This window comes from Taeniopygia guttata, chromosome 6 (assembly GCF_048771995.1).
Source record: "Taeniopygia guttata chromosome 6, bTaeGut7.mat, whole genome shotgun sequence".
Taxonomy (NCBI): Eukaryota; Metazoa; Chordata; class Aves; order Passeriformes; family Estrildidae; genus Taeniopygia; species Taeniopygia guttata.
Window position 1 is genome coordinate 23,249,760 of NC_133031.1, and position 14,923 is coordinate 23,264,682.

The 14,923-nt window shown below is 56.8% G+C and overlaps 1 protein-coding gene across 1 annotated transcript; it reads left to right on the forward strand.

Moving 5' to 3' along the window:
• Positions 1–150: 150 nt before the first annotated feature.
• On the forward strand, positions 151–12,051 carry RRP12 (ribosomal RNA processing 12 homolog). Its single transcript, XM_030276240.4, has 34 exons — positions 151–487; positions 1,318–1,556; positions 1,658–1,741; positions 1,970–2,046; positions 2,215–2,320; positions 2,493–2,609; positions 2,705–2,843; positions 3,140–3,267; positions 3,554–3,652; positions 3,738–3,829; positions 3,907–4,018; positions 4,183–4,280; positions 4,423–4,537; positions 4,804–4,946; positions 5,139–5,260; positions 5,387–5,451; positions 5,561–5,723; positions 5,814–5,968; positions 6,348–6,415; positions 6,605–6,698; positions 6,900–7,058; positions 7,183–7,263; positions 7,344–7,449; positions 7,593–7,700; positions 7,795–7,952; positions 8,302–8,393; positions 8,485–8,643; positions 8,821–8,990; positions 9,127–9,243; positions 9,550–9,599; positions 9,879–9,957; positions 10,973–11,040; positions 11,438–11,520; positions 11,713–12,051. The coding sequence occupies exons 1-34, from the start codon at positions 283–285 to the stop codon at positions 11,813–11,815; spliced, it is 3,954 nt and encodes a 1,317-aa protein (XP_030132100.4). The 5' UTR covers positions 151–282; the 3' UTR covers positions 11,816–12,051.
• The last annotated feature ends 2,872 nt before the right edge of the window (positions 12,052–14,923 follow it).

Sequence of the window (14,923 nt, forward strand, 5' to 3'; positions counted from 1 at the left end):
CGGTGCGACCTTCAGGGCGTGGCGTCACAGTGACGTCACGGTGCGCAGTAATACGTAATACGTGACTCCTCGGCCCGGGCTGCGGGTTTGGTCTGAAGAGTTTCACAGGGCCGCGGCTTGGGCACGGGGATGTCTGGTGGAGTCCTGCTGGTGGCTGCCCCGGGGCCCTTCGGGTCACCCATCTCTGCCCCGATTGGGCACGACCCCGCTGAGCTTTCCCGACACCGCTTCTCGCCCCCTCGGCCGGGACGCGGCCTTCCCTGACTGCTGCCCTCACTGAAGATGGCGGCCGGCGCCGGAAGCGGAAAGGGGGCGCTGGGCGCGGCCGCACGTGGAGCCGGGCCCAGCATGGCGCGGAGCGGGAGGCTCCGTTCGGGAGCCGCGGCCAAGCTGAAGCGTTGGCGGAAGGGCCACAGCAGCGACTCCAACCCCGAGACCCGCCAGCATCGTCTGGCAGCCCGCAGCCGCTTCTGCAGCCGGCCGGCGGGTAAGAGCAGGGGCGGGCGGGGCGGTAGGGCGCCAGGGCGAGCAGCTCCTGTCCTGTTCCCAGCGCTTCCCGGAGGGTGCAGAGGCGCCGAGGGCTGTGGGGCGAGAGCCTCCGAGAGTTGGGGCTGGGGCAGCGGTGAGAGCGGAGCCGCTGCCCGAGGCCACGGCGTAAGGAGTTAACCTCGTAGTGATACCAGGCCTCAGAAGCGGAATGAGGCACCGCATGCTGCAGTGCCTGTCGCCCTGCGAGCCTCCGCAAAGCCCATGGCCATACCTCTGAGTGCTGCTGTGCTGTCTGGTGTGATGAGGAATGTGACAAACTAACATTCAGCCGGCCTCATGATGGGAAAGGGAAACCAAAGCTTGCCAGGCACTGTGAGAACACCGGCTGCTCCTGGCCAAGGAAGCCAGTGTCAGTGACTTTCTCATGCAGATGCTGGCTGCAGGCTGATGTCCGGGACTCGGAGGGACATGCAGCATCTGTCCTGGCTGTCTGGTTGCTAGGGCTTCAGGTGGAAGGAGATAAATAGGGCTGAGTACAAGAAGCATCTCAGTGTTAAAGCCTTGGCACACTGGCAGACATCATGTGTGGACATGATGCTGTCTTCCATCAGAGATGACTGGACTGTGCTCTGGTTTCTTTGCACAGGAGTGAAGAGGTCTTTACAGTTATTCATGTGATTTTGCCCACTGGGGCAAAGCAGCACCTGTATTCCACACGTGGATATGAGCTCCAGCTAAGCCAGTCTGGCTGGGAGGGGAGTATGGGGGATTTCGGGGTGAATGGTGGAGCAGTGTGACTTCTGAGTTCTGACACATCTCTCACCCCAGGAGAGAAAAGTAACTTGACGGTGGATGCAGTGAAGCTGCACAATGAGCTGCAGTCGGGGTCCTTGCGTGTGGAGCGGGCGAGTGACAGCGCTCAGCTCCGTATGGAGGAGGACGGTGCTGAAGAGGCGGCCACAGAGAAGTCCTCTGGCACCTTTCTGAGCGGGCTGAGCGACTGCACTAACGTCACCTTCAGCAAGGTGCAGCGCTTCTGGGAATCCAACTCTGCTGCTCACAAAGAGGTATGGACAGGAGCAGGGCTGGGGAAGGGGGGGGATCTGGTGGGGATGGCCCCTGGCTGCGAGGCTAAAAGATGCTGAGCTGTTTTGCTGGCTGCTCACAGATCTGTGCCGTGCTGGCAGCTGTGACAGAGGTGATCCGCTCCCGAGGGGGCAAGGAGAGCGAGACAGAATACTTTGCTGCACTGGTGAGTGCTGGTTGTGTGGAAGAGGCGTGGGGGGAGCTGCTGCTGGCAGCGTGGGTGGGCTGTGAGGAGCGATAGAGAAAGGTTCTGTGCTTGTAGGCCAAGTGGCTTTGTTCAGCAGAGATGCTGTTGGGCTGCTCCTGGTTTCTTTTCCCCCTCCCCAGGGGTTGGGGAAGGGCTGGCATGGTGTGACCCCCTCCACCCCATCGCTTGGCCACCTTCTGTTCCCAGATGACCACGCTGGAGGCAGTGGAGTCCCCCGAGTCACTGTCTGCTGTTGCCTACCTGCTTAACCTTGTCCTAAAGCGGTGAGTGCTTGGCAGAGAAGCAAAGAGAGCATGGAAAAGGGATTGGTGCTGTCCTACCTCCCCAGGCTGGGAAAGAAATGCAGCTGGGGTGAGCTGGTGATGCAGTCCCCTTTGTGACTGCTACCAGCTGTCTGCTCCTCATCCTACTGATATGTCCCCTTCTGGCAGGGTCCCGAGCCCGGTTCTTATTAAAAAGTTCTCAGATGCCTCAAAAGCCTTCATGAGTATCGTGTCCTCACAAGCCTGCAGCAGCTCCACGTCTGCCCTGCGATGGGTGAGTAGCCAAGAGGCAGCCAGCCATGTCGGCTCTGCCTGGGGTCTGCTGAGTGCTGGGGTCAAGGCTGCTGCTGTAGGGTGGTGCTGGGTGCTCGGCCTGAGGCCCTTGCAGTGAAAGGAAGATGTCTCTGTGGGGCGATGCTAATGCCCCTGCTGCTCCCCTGTCATAGGTCCTCTCTTGCCTGGCCACACTGCTACGGAAGCAAGACTTGGCAGCCTGGAGCTACCCTGTCACCCTGCAGGTCTATCATGGCTTGTTGAGCTTTTGTGTTCATACCAAGCCCAAGGTGAGAGCCCTGTGCTTCTGGCAGGGGGTTTGTTTCTGGGGGTGGCTGTACCCCCGGGTCTGTAGTTTCTACTCAGCTGGGTTCTTTTCCCCCAGGTGCGGAAAGCAGCGCAGTATGGCGTGTGCTCTGTCCTGAGGGGCAGCGAGTTCATGTTTGGCGATGCAGCCCCTGAGCATCACCCTGCAGCACCCTCCACCGCCAAGTTCTGTGTGCAGGAGATTGAAAAAGCTGGAGGTGTGGGGCACTGGAGCATGGGGTCTGTAGCTGCATGTGGGGAACTGCCACTGTGGGAGAATAAGGACATGGAGGGAAGAGGGGAGATTACAGCATGCTGGATTGCTGGGGAGGGTATGCGATATCTTTGGGGCACCTATGGTGTTTTGAAGCCTCCTCAGCCATTCTGGTGCTTTCCTGGTGCTTTCCCAGAAGTTAGGGGAGTGTTCACCCTGGTTCTGTGGGTCAGCCCCACTGCTGTCATGGGGGCTTTGCTGTGGTGTCCCACAGGCTCAGAGGTTGCTCTGCTCCTGTAGGTGCTAAGGAGGCCACCACCACCCTGCATGTCCTCGCCCTGTTGCGGGACGTGCTGCCCTGCTTCCCTGCAGCTGTGGTGAAGACCTGCTGTGAGACCTTGCTCCGAGTCATGACCCTCAGCCATGTGGTGAGTGTTCCTGCTCCAGGGAGGACAAGGGCAGACCCTTTCCCATGGGTTACGCTCTTAAAGGGATCAAATTCTCTCAGCTGTCAATTGGGAGCCTGGAAATGCAGGATGCAAATGGAAAAGAGCCCAGGACAGCTTTCTGGCCTGACTGCTGTGGAAGAGGGAGGCTGTGCAGACACAGCATAGTTGCAATAGTGATGGGTTTTCCAGGGCAGAGCCTGCTTCGGAGTAGGGGGACAGTGGGTTCGAAGCAGAGCCCCCTCTCCTGACACCGTGTCCTTTGCAGCTGGTGACAGCGTGTGCCATGCAAGCTTTCCACAGCCTCTTCAGCGCCCAGGCCAGCGTGGCCTGCCTGCCAGCTGAGCTCAATGCCCAGATCATCACTGTGAGTGTGGGGTACCAGTGTGGGGAGGGACAGAGCTGGCAGTTGCTCAGCACCCACCCACCTACCCAGCCTTCTGCTTCTGCAGGCGCTCTACGACTACGTGCCCAGCACAAGTGACCTGCAGCCGCTGCTGACCTGGCTGTCCACCATGGAGCGGGCACACGTCAACCTGGGCAGGTGCAGACAGGGGCTGTGGCTGGGGGAGGGGAGAGGTGGCTGCTTGGTCTCTGATCTGGCCTATCTTTCCTCTCCAGGCTGCAGAAGGACCTGTGCTGGGCTCACCTGCCCCGGCTCTTCTCTGCTGCCATGAACTGCTTCCTCTCCCCACACTCCCAGGTGGTGTCAGCAGCAGCACAGACCCTGGAGGTACCACACTCAGACACCTCTCCCTGCTTGGGTACCCTGGGCCTTGTGGGGGGCTCTGCCACGGGGCTTGGGGCTTGCCAGTGAGTGGTATGCCCCTCTGTGCCTGTGAGGCTGGGGGTTCTGTGGTCCAACAGCTGTCCCATTTTCCCTGTTTGCCCTTGCAGACTCTCCTGAGTGAGTGCATTGCTCCCCACATGGAGGATATGGGCACCGTGTCTGCATCTGCCCCAGCCCCTGCTGCCTACCTGTGCAAGATGTTCCGGTGAGGAGCAGTGATGTGAGAGGGGCTGCCCGTGGGTCTGGCTGAGCTCTGACCAGCCTCTGCCCAGTCCTCAGTGGGGTCTAGGAGGCCTCTTGGGCAGCCTGAATACTCCCAGTGTGACCACCTTCTTTCTTCTCCTCAGATCAGTGGAGGAAGGGCTGACATACCGTTTCCATGCAGCATGGGATGAAGTTCTGCGAGTGTTGGAGGTCTTCTTTGAGACATGTGGGAAGCAGTGCCATCCCATCATGAGGAAGGTGAGCCAGGATGAAAGAGCACAGATTCATCCGTAGAGTTTGGTGGGGTGGCTGCACTGCTGTCTGGGCTGTGTTGCCCCCTCCATCTGGAGCAGGGCCATGCTGTTTGCCCTGCTCTGTTTTCTGTGTGTGGCCAGAGCATGCACAGCTCTGGGACACTCAGCACAGGGATGTGCAGGGCAGCTGGCATCCCTGGGCAGGCAGAGTGAGATGTGCCAGACCTGTTCACGTGGCTCTTCTGTGACTATCCTGCCCTGTTCCCGCAGTGTCTCCAGTCCTTGTGTGACCTGCGTCTCTCCCCACACTTTCCCTACACTGCTGAAGTGGACCAGGCAGTGGGGGCTGCTGTAAGCACCATGGGTCCCGAGGTGTTACTGGAAGCTGTGTCCCTGGAGATCAATGGCAAGGAGTGAGTACATTCATGGGGTAGCAGCTTTGCAGCTGTTATGTTCCCGTTCAGTCCCCATGCAGTGCTGCAGGTGTGGCTGCTAAGCCTACCTGTGCCCAGCTTTGGGGCTAGGTGAAAGTGCCCTGTGCCCAGGGGTTGATGTTGGTGCCCAGGGTGCCCCACACCCTCCTGACCTATGCCTTGTCTCCCCAGGGAGACGCTGGATTTCCCCCGCAGCTGGCTCCTGCCGGTGCTGCGGGACAACGTGCAGGGAGCACGGCTTGGCTTCTTCACCAGTTACTTCTTGCCTTTGGCGGCTGCCCTGAAAACCAGAGGTGAGGAGAGCAGCATGTTAGGGGTCTTGCAGTCCAGAGTGTTCTGTGGGACCTCCCTTCTCTGCCTTGGGGTGGAGCAAGGTTTTGCAGTGCTTTGTGCCCTGCTCATCTCTTTCTCTTCTGCAGCCCAGGAGTTTACCCAGGCTGGGAAGAGTGTGGAGGCCAAGATCTACGACACACTGCAGTGGCAGGTAACAACCAGTGCCTGGGAGCCTTGCCATAGGGTTCCCCTGGTACCAGGCTGGGGAGCAGGGACTTGGGCAAAGACTGTGGCCTCCCATTTTTTCCTTTGCCTTCCAGGTCTGGACTCTGCTTCCTGGCTTCTGCACCCGTCCCACAGATGTGCTGGTGGCCTTCAAGGGGCTGGCCCGCACCCTGGGCATGGCCATCAGTGAGCGCCCAGATCTCCGCCCCACGGTGTGCCAGGCCTTGCGCACCCTCATCCACAAAGGCTGCGAGACAGGTTGGGGGGAAACCAGGTCCTTGTGGTGGGTTCCTGCCAGCTATGGGAGGGCAAATGCTGATCTTTAGCCCCCTGTCATCCTTTCCCTAGATGCAGAGCGGGCAGAAGTGGGTCGCTTTGCCAAAAATTTCCTGCCCATCCTGTTCAACGTGTACAGCCAACCTGAGGAGGGTGGGGGCACAAGTGCTCAGCGCCGCTCTGTGCTGGACACTGTCCGTGCTTACCTGACCATCACGGATCCTCAGGTGAGGGGCCTATGGGACACTGGGGCAAGCTGTCCTGGCGCAGGCCAGCATCTCCCAGCCAGACTCAGCCTGATGGGGCTTTGGTGCAGGCCTGATTGAAGAGGACAGGAAGGAAGGTTTTGACCAGAGAGCAGCCCTTACTGCCCTTATGGACAGGAAGACTTCTCCAGCCCATGGTCTGGGATTTCCCGGTCTTGCAGTCACATCTCACCCATTGTGCACAACCTCTTTGTGAATTTGTCCAGGTCTTTTTGGACTCACTGGTGCTTCTGGTCTCCACAAAGTCCTTTAGCAAGTTGTTTGCCAGGTGTATTGCAAACTCTTATAAAAGCACTTGCTTCAATCAGTTCTGATCCTGCTCTCTGTGCCTGCCTTGCAGATGGTGTGTGGATTCCTGGAGAAAGCCAGTGCAAAGCTGACCAGTCCTGAGAGCTCTGAGTTTGCCAGGTAACACCTGGGAGCTGTTGCTAATGGGTAAAACTCCTGGCGTGCTCCTGGTGAGGAGCCCTAGGGCATTGTCCTGTGTGGATTTTGCCACCATTGTGTACTTGATGTGACTCACAGCTGGCGTCCCAGCTTGGTCAAGCTGTGATGCCACAGTTAACAGCTGTAGCTGTGTGTCCTTCTCTGCTGCAGACTCTCCATCCTGGATCTGGTAGTGGCAATGGCACCCTATGCTGATGAGCAGTCCCTGGATTCCTTGTACCGTACCATCCAGCCTTCCCTCCAGGTGAGTTGGTCCCAGCCCTGAGAGGTGCTGGGGCTGCAGTGGGGCTCCTTCTGCTTGCTGCCAGCTTGGACCCACACTCTAGGGACTGAGTGGCTTATGTAGGGGACAGGTCTCTGCTGGGTGGTGTGGGGTGCTGGTGTCCCTTCAGACACCATGGTGGGGGCTGCCTTGACAGTGGGAGCATGTTGGCTGTCCCTGCAGAGCAAAGAGCGCAGCATGCAGAAGAAGGCATATCGTGTGCTGGAGGAGGTGTGTGCTGCTCCCCACGCTCCCTGCCAGGCCTTCGTCCACTCCCACCTCCAGGAACTGCAGGCAGCGCTGCTGGACTCCCTCAAGAGCGCAGCATCCCCGGCCAAGAGGGTGAGAGCAGGGGCTGTGGTGGTGGTGATCAGCCATTGCTGGAAGGGAAGGGATGGGGTGGGCAGCAGAGCTAACCAGGTCTGTGTCCCTGGGTGTACCAGTGCTGGTCCGTTTCTTTCCCCAGCCACGGCTGAAATGCCTGTTCCACATTGTGAAGCAGCTGTCTGCAGAGCACGAGCCTTTTGTCACTGCCCTGGTCCCAGAGGTGAGCATGGTCCCTAGGAGGAACTGGCTGGTTCTGGCTGTGGTAGTAGCAGCAGTGATGACATGCCCGTGTTCCTCCAGGTCATCCTATGCACCAAGGAGGTGTCAGTGGGGGCCCGCAAGAATGCCTTCATGCTGCTCGTGGAGATGGGCCATGCTTTTATCCGCTTTGGACCCACCCCTGAAGGTGAGCTTCCATTCTTCTTGCTCAGCCCCACAGCCATTCTGGCCCCAGGGAGGTCAGCCCCATGCCGAGCATTCTGCTGGAATGGTCCAGGGATGCTGCTGGACACAAAGTGAGTCGGGCCCTGAGTTCTCCCCCTCTTGCAGAGGCTATGCAGCGGTTCCTGCTCCTGATCTACGTGGGGCTCACTGGCTCAGTCACCATGATCAGCTGCACCGTGCTGGCACTGACCCGCCTGTTCTTTGAGTTCAAAGGTGAGCAGGGGGGCTGGGGGTCGAGGCAGAGCCCTTTGATGAAGGTGGGTGCTAGGAGGAAGCCATCTGTGGCTGAGTTCCACCATGGTTGCAGATCACCTGGAGTTCAGTGTGGTGGAGCAGCTCCTGCAGAACATCTGCCTGTTGCTGGCCTCCCGCACGCGGGATGTGGTCAAGGCAGCCCTGGGATTCCTGAAGGTCACACTACTGCTGGTGGACACCAAGCTCCTGGCCAAGCATGTCCAGACGATGGTGAGATCATGCATGGGGTGCCTTGAGGAGGGTGGTGGGGCAGTGTTGTGTCTGCCTTGGGTAGACAGGAGCATCTCCAGCTGCACTCTGCCTGGAAACCAAGGAAACAACCTTGGTCTCAGAGGCTGAGACGGCAGTGAGGAGGCTCCTTTCCTGAATCCTGGTACAGATGTGCCTGAAAAGCCCCATGAGCTAGCGCTGCCAAGCATGGACACCTCCCCATGGCCTTACCTGGGGCAGGTGTGGAGAGATGGCACCAGGGTGAACAAGGTGGCCATGCAGATAAAGGTTGGGAGGCTGGGCCCCCAAGGCAGATGTGCTTTGGTCTTGAGGGTCTCTGTCCTTTCAGCTGGAGGCTGTGGGGAACCTTTCAGATGACATGAGACGCCACTTCCGTATGAAGCTGCGAAACCTCTTCATCAAGTTCATCCGCAAGTTTGGGTAAGCCAGGGTCTCCTGGGGTGGTGAGGGAGCTCTCTGGGAAGCAGTGCAGAGAAGGTGGGTGTTGACTGCTCCCTGTGTGTTTCCTCAGCTTTGAGCTGGTGAAGGGGCTGCTGCCAGCCGAGTACCATAAGGTGCTGGTGAACATCCGCAAGGCAGAATCCCGGAGCCGCAAGCAGCGTGCCCTGAAGAAGGCAGCTGCGGATATGGAAGAGGAGGAGGCACCAGCACCACAGCCCAGAGGAGGCAGGTGAAGACGGGCTCACGGTGAAGAAGGAGCAGCCCCCACAGGGGGCTTGGCACTGCATCTGCTCAGCTGGTGCTTCTAGAGATGTTGGAGACATCTCCAGGGCTGCTCTTCATTGTGGGGCAGGGTGCACCCCTGGCCTTAATCCATTTTCCATCATCCTCTCCACTTTTTGACCAGCATGGAGGAGATCCTGGCTGACTCAGAGGATGAGGAGGAGGAAGACGAACGGCATCGGAGCAAGGAGTGGAGGAAGCAAGCACGGCAGAAGGGCCAGGCATGGCTGAAGGAAGGGGAAGATGATGAGCCCCTCAACTTCCTGGACCCTAATGTGTCCCAGCGGGTGCTGGGTAAGGAGTGGAGCTTCACATGGGGCTAGGGTGGGATGGATGGGGCAGGGGCTGCTGCAATGCACGGGGGCCCTGGGGGTTGCTGCCCCCAGAATTGGATCCTTCTCCAGGCTCTGACACATTTCTCTGTGAGCAGCCACCAAGCCAGGCCCCAAGCGGTCCAGAGGAGTGAGCCATGATTTCCAGATGTCTGAGGATGGACGCCTGATCATCCATGAAGAGGAAGAGGAGCTGGATGATGATGAAACCAAAGGTACTACCTGGGCTGACAGGGGCCACTCTAGACTTGCTCTAGGTCTCTGAATGGTTTTCATCATGCCACCTGCATGTGGGGTCTTGGGAGGATGTGGGTGGAAGTGGCAGGAATTGGTGTGGCCTTGTGTCACACCGACTGGCTCTCTTCTGGGCCACTGCCCAGGGGAAGCAGTCACCTACATCATCAGGAGGGTGCTGATCCAGCAGAGGCACCCTGCTACTGCCACACCCTCCAGGGGCTAGCACAGTACCAGGGCTCTCCCATGCCCTCATCACACACTGACCTTCTTGTCCTGTACCACAGGAGCAGATGAGGAGATGGCAGATGTGCTGCAAGATGTGGGGCTCCGCAGTGTGAGTATGGGGCTCGTGGTCCTGAGGAGTTGCTGGGGGACCTCATCCTTGCCAAACCACTGCCTGTGCCATGGCAGCTGCAGCTCGGCCCCAGAGGCCAGTGGGGACACCAGGCAATTGCCAGCTGCTTGGAGGGGTGCAGGAAGTTGTCTGGGATAGGGATGTGCTGTCTGGAAAATTTCTCAGTGCCCATGGGAGGAAGCAGGAGGTTGGGGGTCGATGGGAGGGCAGAACTGTAAGGACAAGCCAGCTGCAGGTTCCTGCTGTCTTTTTCTGCAGAAGAAAAGTCAGAAGCGTCGGTTCAGAGAGGAGCCAGACGATGAGGAAGCTGAGGCTGGAACCTGTTCTCAGTATAGAGGTAATTCCTCTGCCTGTGCCCAGTCTGGGGCTCCCCAGAGGACCAGAACCATGTGCCTATCTTGTACAAGGGATGGGGTGCTGCTGCAGCACAGCTGAAGCAAAGATCACAGGATCACAGACTGGATAAGATTGGAGGGGATCAGTGTATCATCTGGTCCAACCTCCGTGCTCAAACAGTGTCATCCCAGAGCACATGGCACATGATTGCATGCAGATGGTTCCTGAATATCTCCATTGTGGAAGGCTCCAGAATGCCTCTCTAGGCAGTCTGTTCCAGTGCACAGTCACCCACACAGCAAAGAAGTTCTTCTCATGTTCAGATGGAACTTCCTGTGCATCGGTTTCTGCCATTGCCTCTTGTCCTATTGCCCAACAGCAGTGAGCAGAGCCTGGTGCTATCCTCTTGACACCCTCCCTTCAGATACTTACAGACATTGACGAGGTCCCCTTTTAGGTGCCTCTTTTCTGGTCTGAACAGGCCCAGATCTCAGCCTTTCCTCATAAGAGAGATGCTCTAGTCCCTTAATCCTTCACTGGAGCAGCTCCACGTGTCTCTTGCACTATGAGCCCAGAACTGGACACAACATTCCAGGTGCATCCTCACTTGGGCTGAGTTAGAGGGGCAGGATCCCTTTCCTTGACCTGCTGGCAATGCTCTTCCTAATGCACCCCAGGACACCATTGGCTTTCTTGGCCACAAGGACACTGCTGACTTATGAACAACTTGTTTTCTACCAGGATCCCCAGGTCCTTCTCTGCACAGCTGATTTCCAGCAGGTTGGCTCCCAGTCTGAACTAGTGCTTGGGGTTATTTCTCCTCAGGTGCATTTGCCTTCATTAATTTCAAACAGTTCTCTACACATTTCTCCAGAGATTTTACTTGTAGGAAATAGCCACCTCTTTGCTGTCCTGACACTGAGAGCTGGAGACAAAAAGCAGGAACAGCTTCCACAGCCTAGAAGTGGGCAGGTGGCGGCCCAAGACGTCCTTCCAACACATATTCTCTTTTCCAGCTGGAGGCTCTGGGATCCATCGGCCACTGAACAAGGAGCCAGCCTTCGGTGCAGAGTATAGATCCAAGGTGAGGGACCCATGGGGTTACAGGGTTTTTCTGTGGGGATGCTTGGACTTTGCTGTGGCAGGAAGCACAATTTTTGTTGGGAGTCTGGTCCTGTAGCACCAAGGTTGGAGGGGATCTCTGCTCCAAGAGGAGCTGCCAAACACTCAGTATTTGTGAACATTGCCAGCCCATTTCCAAGTTCCTGTTCTATCCTTGCCATGGAGAGTTCCTGCTCACTGCTCAAAGCAGGTGTCTGTAGCATCACGTTGGTGGGAAATCGGCTCCCAGGGCATTGTGCTCAGCTGGCATCCCACTGCAACACAGTGTTTGGGATAGCCGGGTGGCAGGGTTGCACTGGAAGGGGACACATGCATCTTCCCTAGTGCTGCATCTTCTCTCATCTTGCTGTCTCCCACAGAAAGGTAAAGGTGATGTGAAGAAGAAGGGCCAACTCGACCCCTATGCCTACATCCCCCTGAACAGAGCTAAACTCAACAGAAGGTGAGGCTAACCAGGAAGGGCACAGAGGTGGGAACGGGTTTGATCCTGCATTTTGTTAGGGTTTTCTTGGTGGGTTTGGGAGCTCCCTGTCATCTGCTGTGCCACTCCTGCGGAGTCTGGAGCAGCATCCCCATGCATTAGGTGTGCCCAGTGCCTGCACCAAAACAGCTTCCTGCTCCTTGCTCCCTCCAGGAAGCGGGCGAAAATGCAGGGCCAGTTCAAGGGCCTGATGAAGGGAGCCCAGCGTGGGGCCAAGGCCGGCCGCAGGAACCTAATGAAGTCCCAGCGCTCATGAGGACACTCAGCGGTTCGACCTGCGCCTTACCCAAGGACACAGCATCGTGCTAGTGGAACAGCTGTGGGTCCTCTTGAAGGTGACCTCCATTTGTTTGAGACTCCCTGGGAAGCTGCTTTGATGTTTTATGGACTAATGACCCTTCTGTGCCTGGTACAGGCATGGGTGTGCGTGTGTGAGAACAAGTAATATGTAAAGAATTCTCTCTATTGATAAATATCCTCTGTTCTTACTCAGCCCAGAGTCCTCCTCTCCTTCCCTTCAGATCTTGCATAACTGTGCTGTGCCTTCTGTCCATGTGCAACGGGTCCTTCTGCCACTGCAGGGCTGCATCCCGCAGGGCTCACACCAGCATCAGCCTGGACCTGGGGCCAGAGCTCTCTCCCCCACACTGGGCTTGCCTGGAGGCTGCTAGAAGCAGCACTGTGGTGCAGAGCAGCAGGGCTGAGATGTGGAGCTGGACATAGAACAAAGCCAGAAAGGCTGAAGTTTTTGCAACCAGATTTCTTTATCAAATTCCTTGGCAGGTTCTTCTGCCCAAAACTGTGGCCAGGGAATCTGTGCCATGCGGAAAGTGACTGCCATTTGACCACTGGACACTTTTCCCATATCAGCCATGCCTGATGGCAAGGCAGGAGCAGTTTGCTGCAAATTTCTTCAAACTGGCTGGAAAACTGCTACAGCAAACCTCTGTGCCTTGCCATTTCTCTTACCTTTGAGAGCTGAAAGAAGCCCTTTGCTTGGGCCACTTCCTGCCAGCAAGACCTGAGCAGCACGAGTAATCTGAACCTTTCTAGCTGCTCAGCCCTGTCACATTGGCCTGAGCATCAGGTTTTGCTCAGCTACTTCTACGCTGAGTGCAAAAGATGGTGCTTGGCCAAAGTGTGCTGAAAAGAGCAGGGCTGAGGGTAGTGGTTACAGGTCCCATTGCTTGTGCTGCAAAGAACATGTGTTCTTTGTTAGCCAGGTGAGCTGGCTTTCCCTTCCTCTTTCATATTAAAAAGGCTTCAGCCTTTGTAATTTCCTATTGTGCCAGCTTACACGCTGGAATTGCAATGCTTCTCAGTTCTGTAATAAGCTAAAGGGATTGTGCTTGTTCAGCCTCTTATTGCAGGCTTCTTTCTGGAGGCTGCAAATCCAGTTTTGTGGCTTTCTTATGCTTGTTGTTTTGGTTTTTTTTTTTTTCCCTGAGATTCTTTTAAAAGCCTGTGATAGAGGAGGAGCTCTTGTACTGGTACTGGTCCTGCCTTTTCAGGAATGCTGTTCCTTTGTGCTTTCCCACAGAGGGACTCTTGAGGCTCCAGGACCATGTTGAGGTGCTGCTGCTCATCCTGCCAGAAGGCAGCTCACAGCCTGGCCTACAGGACAGGCTTCTGCAGCAGCACCTTGTGAGGTACACCATCTTTCTCTGCTGCCTGCAGCATGGGCCTGATGCCTTCCCCTCCCCTGAGAGCAGGACAGGGGGAGACAGGCAGTAGTCACCTTCTGAGACACCAGCCCCTGTAACCTGAGGCTCTAGACCCAGCAGAGCTATCTGTCTTCCTGCTTTCCCTTCTCTCCTTGGAGACGAGGCCTAGAGAAGGCTGTAGCTAATTTATTTGGGAGCTCCAGCTTACTCACTCTATTGTTCTTCATTTGCATGTTGTTGCTTAAGTGAGTACATGTCTGCACGGAACAGAAGAGTTTTATTAGCACAGAGGATGGTGTTCGCCTGAGCCGGAATCCAGAGAACAGATTCTGCTGCAACAACATCTTGTTAATCAGCTAATTAATCATGTAATGCAATGGAAACCCTTGGTGAGAAGATGTTATCCTGCCTGAGAAGGCTGACTGTGTGTCAAGCCTGCTCCACACCAGCAGCTGCCCGTGGCAGGGAGAAGAGCTGTGTCTTGAGGGCCCTCAGGCGCCTGAGCATGTGGCTGTGACATGGGGCAGGTGAGGGGGTGGTGTGGGTTGTGCCTCTTGCAGTTACCTTTCACAACTATTTTGCAACTATTTTACCCCTGGAGAGGCACAAACTGGGGACCTGGAGACATGCTTGGCTTTTGCTTCAAGCTGGGAGGTGGCTAGAAGGCTTTTTCTTCACTCAGCAGTACCAGTACTGAGCTACACTTGTGCATGACGTTGTCACAAAGGCTTCTTGACCCTTGCAGATACCAGCTTGAGGAGAGCCTGGCAGGACTAACATGCTGCCCCCAGCGCTGGCTAAATGCCCACCCTGATTCTCAAAGGTTAAAATCAGACATGCCCCATGGGGCTGTGCCCACCCACCATCCAGATGGACCACCTCATCCTTGAAGCATGCTGCAGTCCTTTCGGGGTTCCCCTGTTCAGAGTTGGGATTCCTCACAGACATAGTGCAGGGATGGGAAAACCCTGCTGGGACAGGAGGAGCTTTGGTCTTTAACCTGAAACAATTGGCAGCGAGATAATTAAGTGTGGAGTTTTAAAATGCCAAGGGACCACTCCAGCTGAAATCTAGTCAATTAAAATAATATTAATTCCTAGTCCCTCAGCACTCCACTCTAGACTTTCAATTGTTTCTAAGTTGTCTTTCTGTAGTTGCTACCTGAGCACTGCAGGTGCAGCAAGTGTGGAGGGGCACAGAGCCCCTGGCTGTGAACACTGCGGGTGTTTTCACCCACAGAGGGGAAAAGAAGGGAATAAAACTGCTCTTCCAGTATCTGTGCTCTCTGTTTGTCCTTGATGGAGAGCGCTGATAACAAACACTCCAGCCGAGATGGGAATTGCAGTTTCTGGTGTAACTCGTGCTTGGAGCATTCGGTGCGGCCCCGCAGGCTGGGCTCCGCCAGGCACGGTGTGAGTGTCCTGGAGTGGCGGGGCACGGTGTGCATTTCCTGCAATGGCGGGTACGGTGTGAGATTCCTGCAGTGGCGGGGCACGGTGTGAGTGTCCTGCCATGGCGGGGTTGCGGCACCCGTTCTGCTGCCGAGGCGCCAAAGGCCTGCGCCGCTGCCTACAACTCCCAGCAGGCCGCGCGCCGCACGGGCGGCCGTTCCCCCACACCCGCCCCCGCGTGGGCGCGGATCGGCCGTTGCCCGTTCGAACCGGCCAATAGCGGCGGGGCGGTGCCGGTCGCGGCCAATG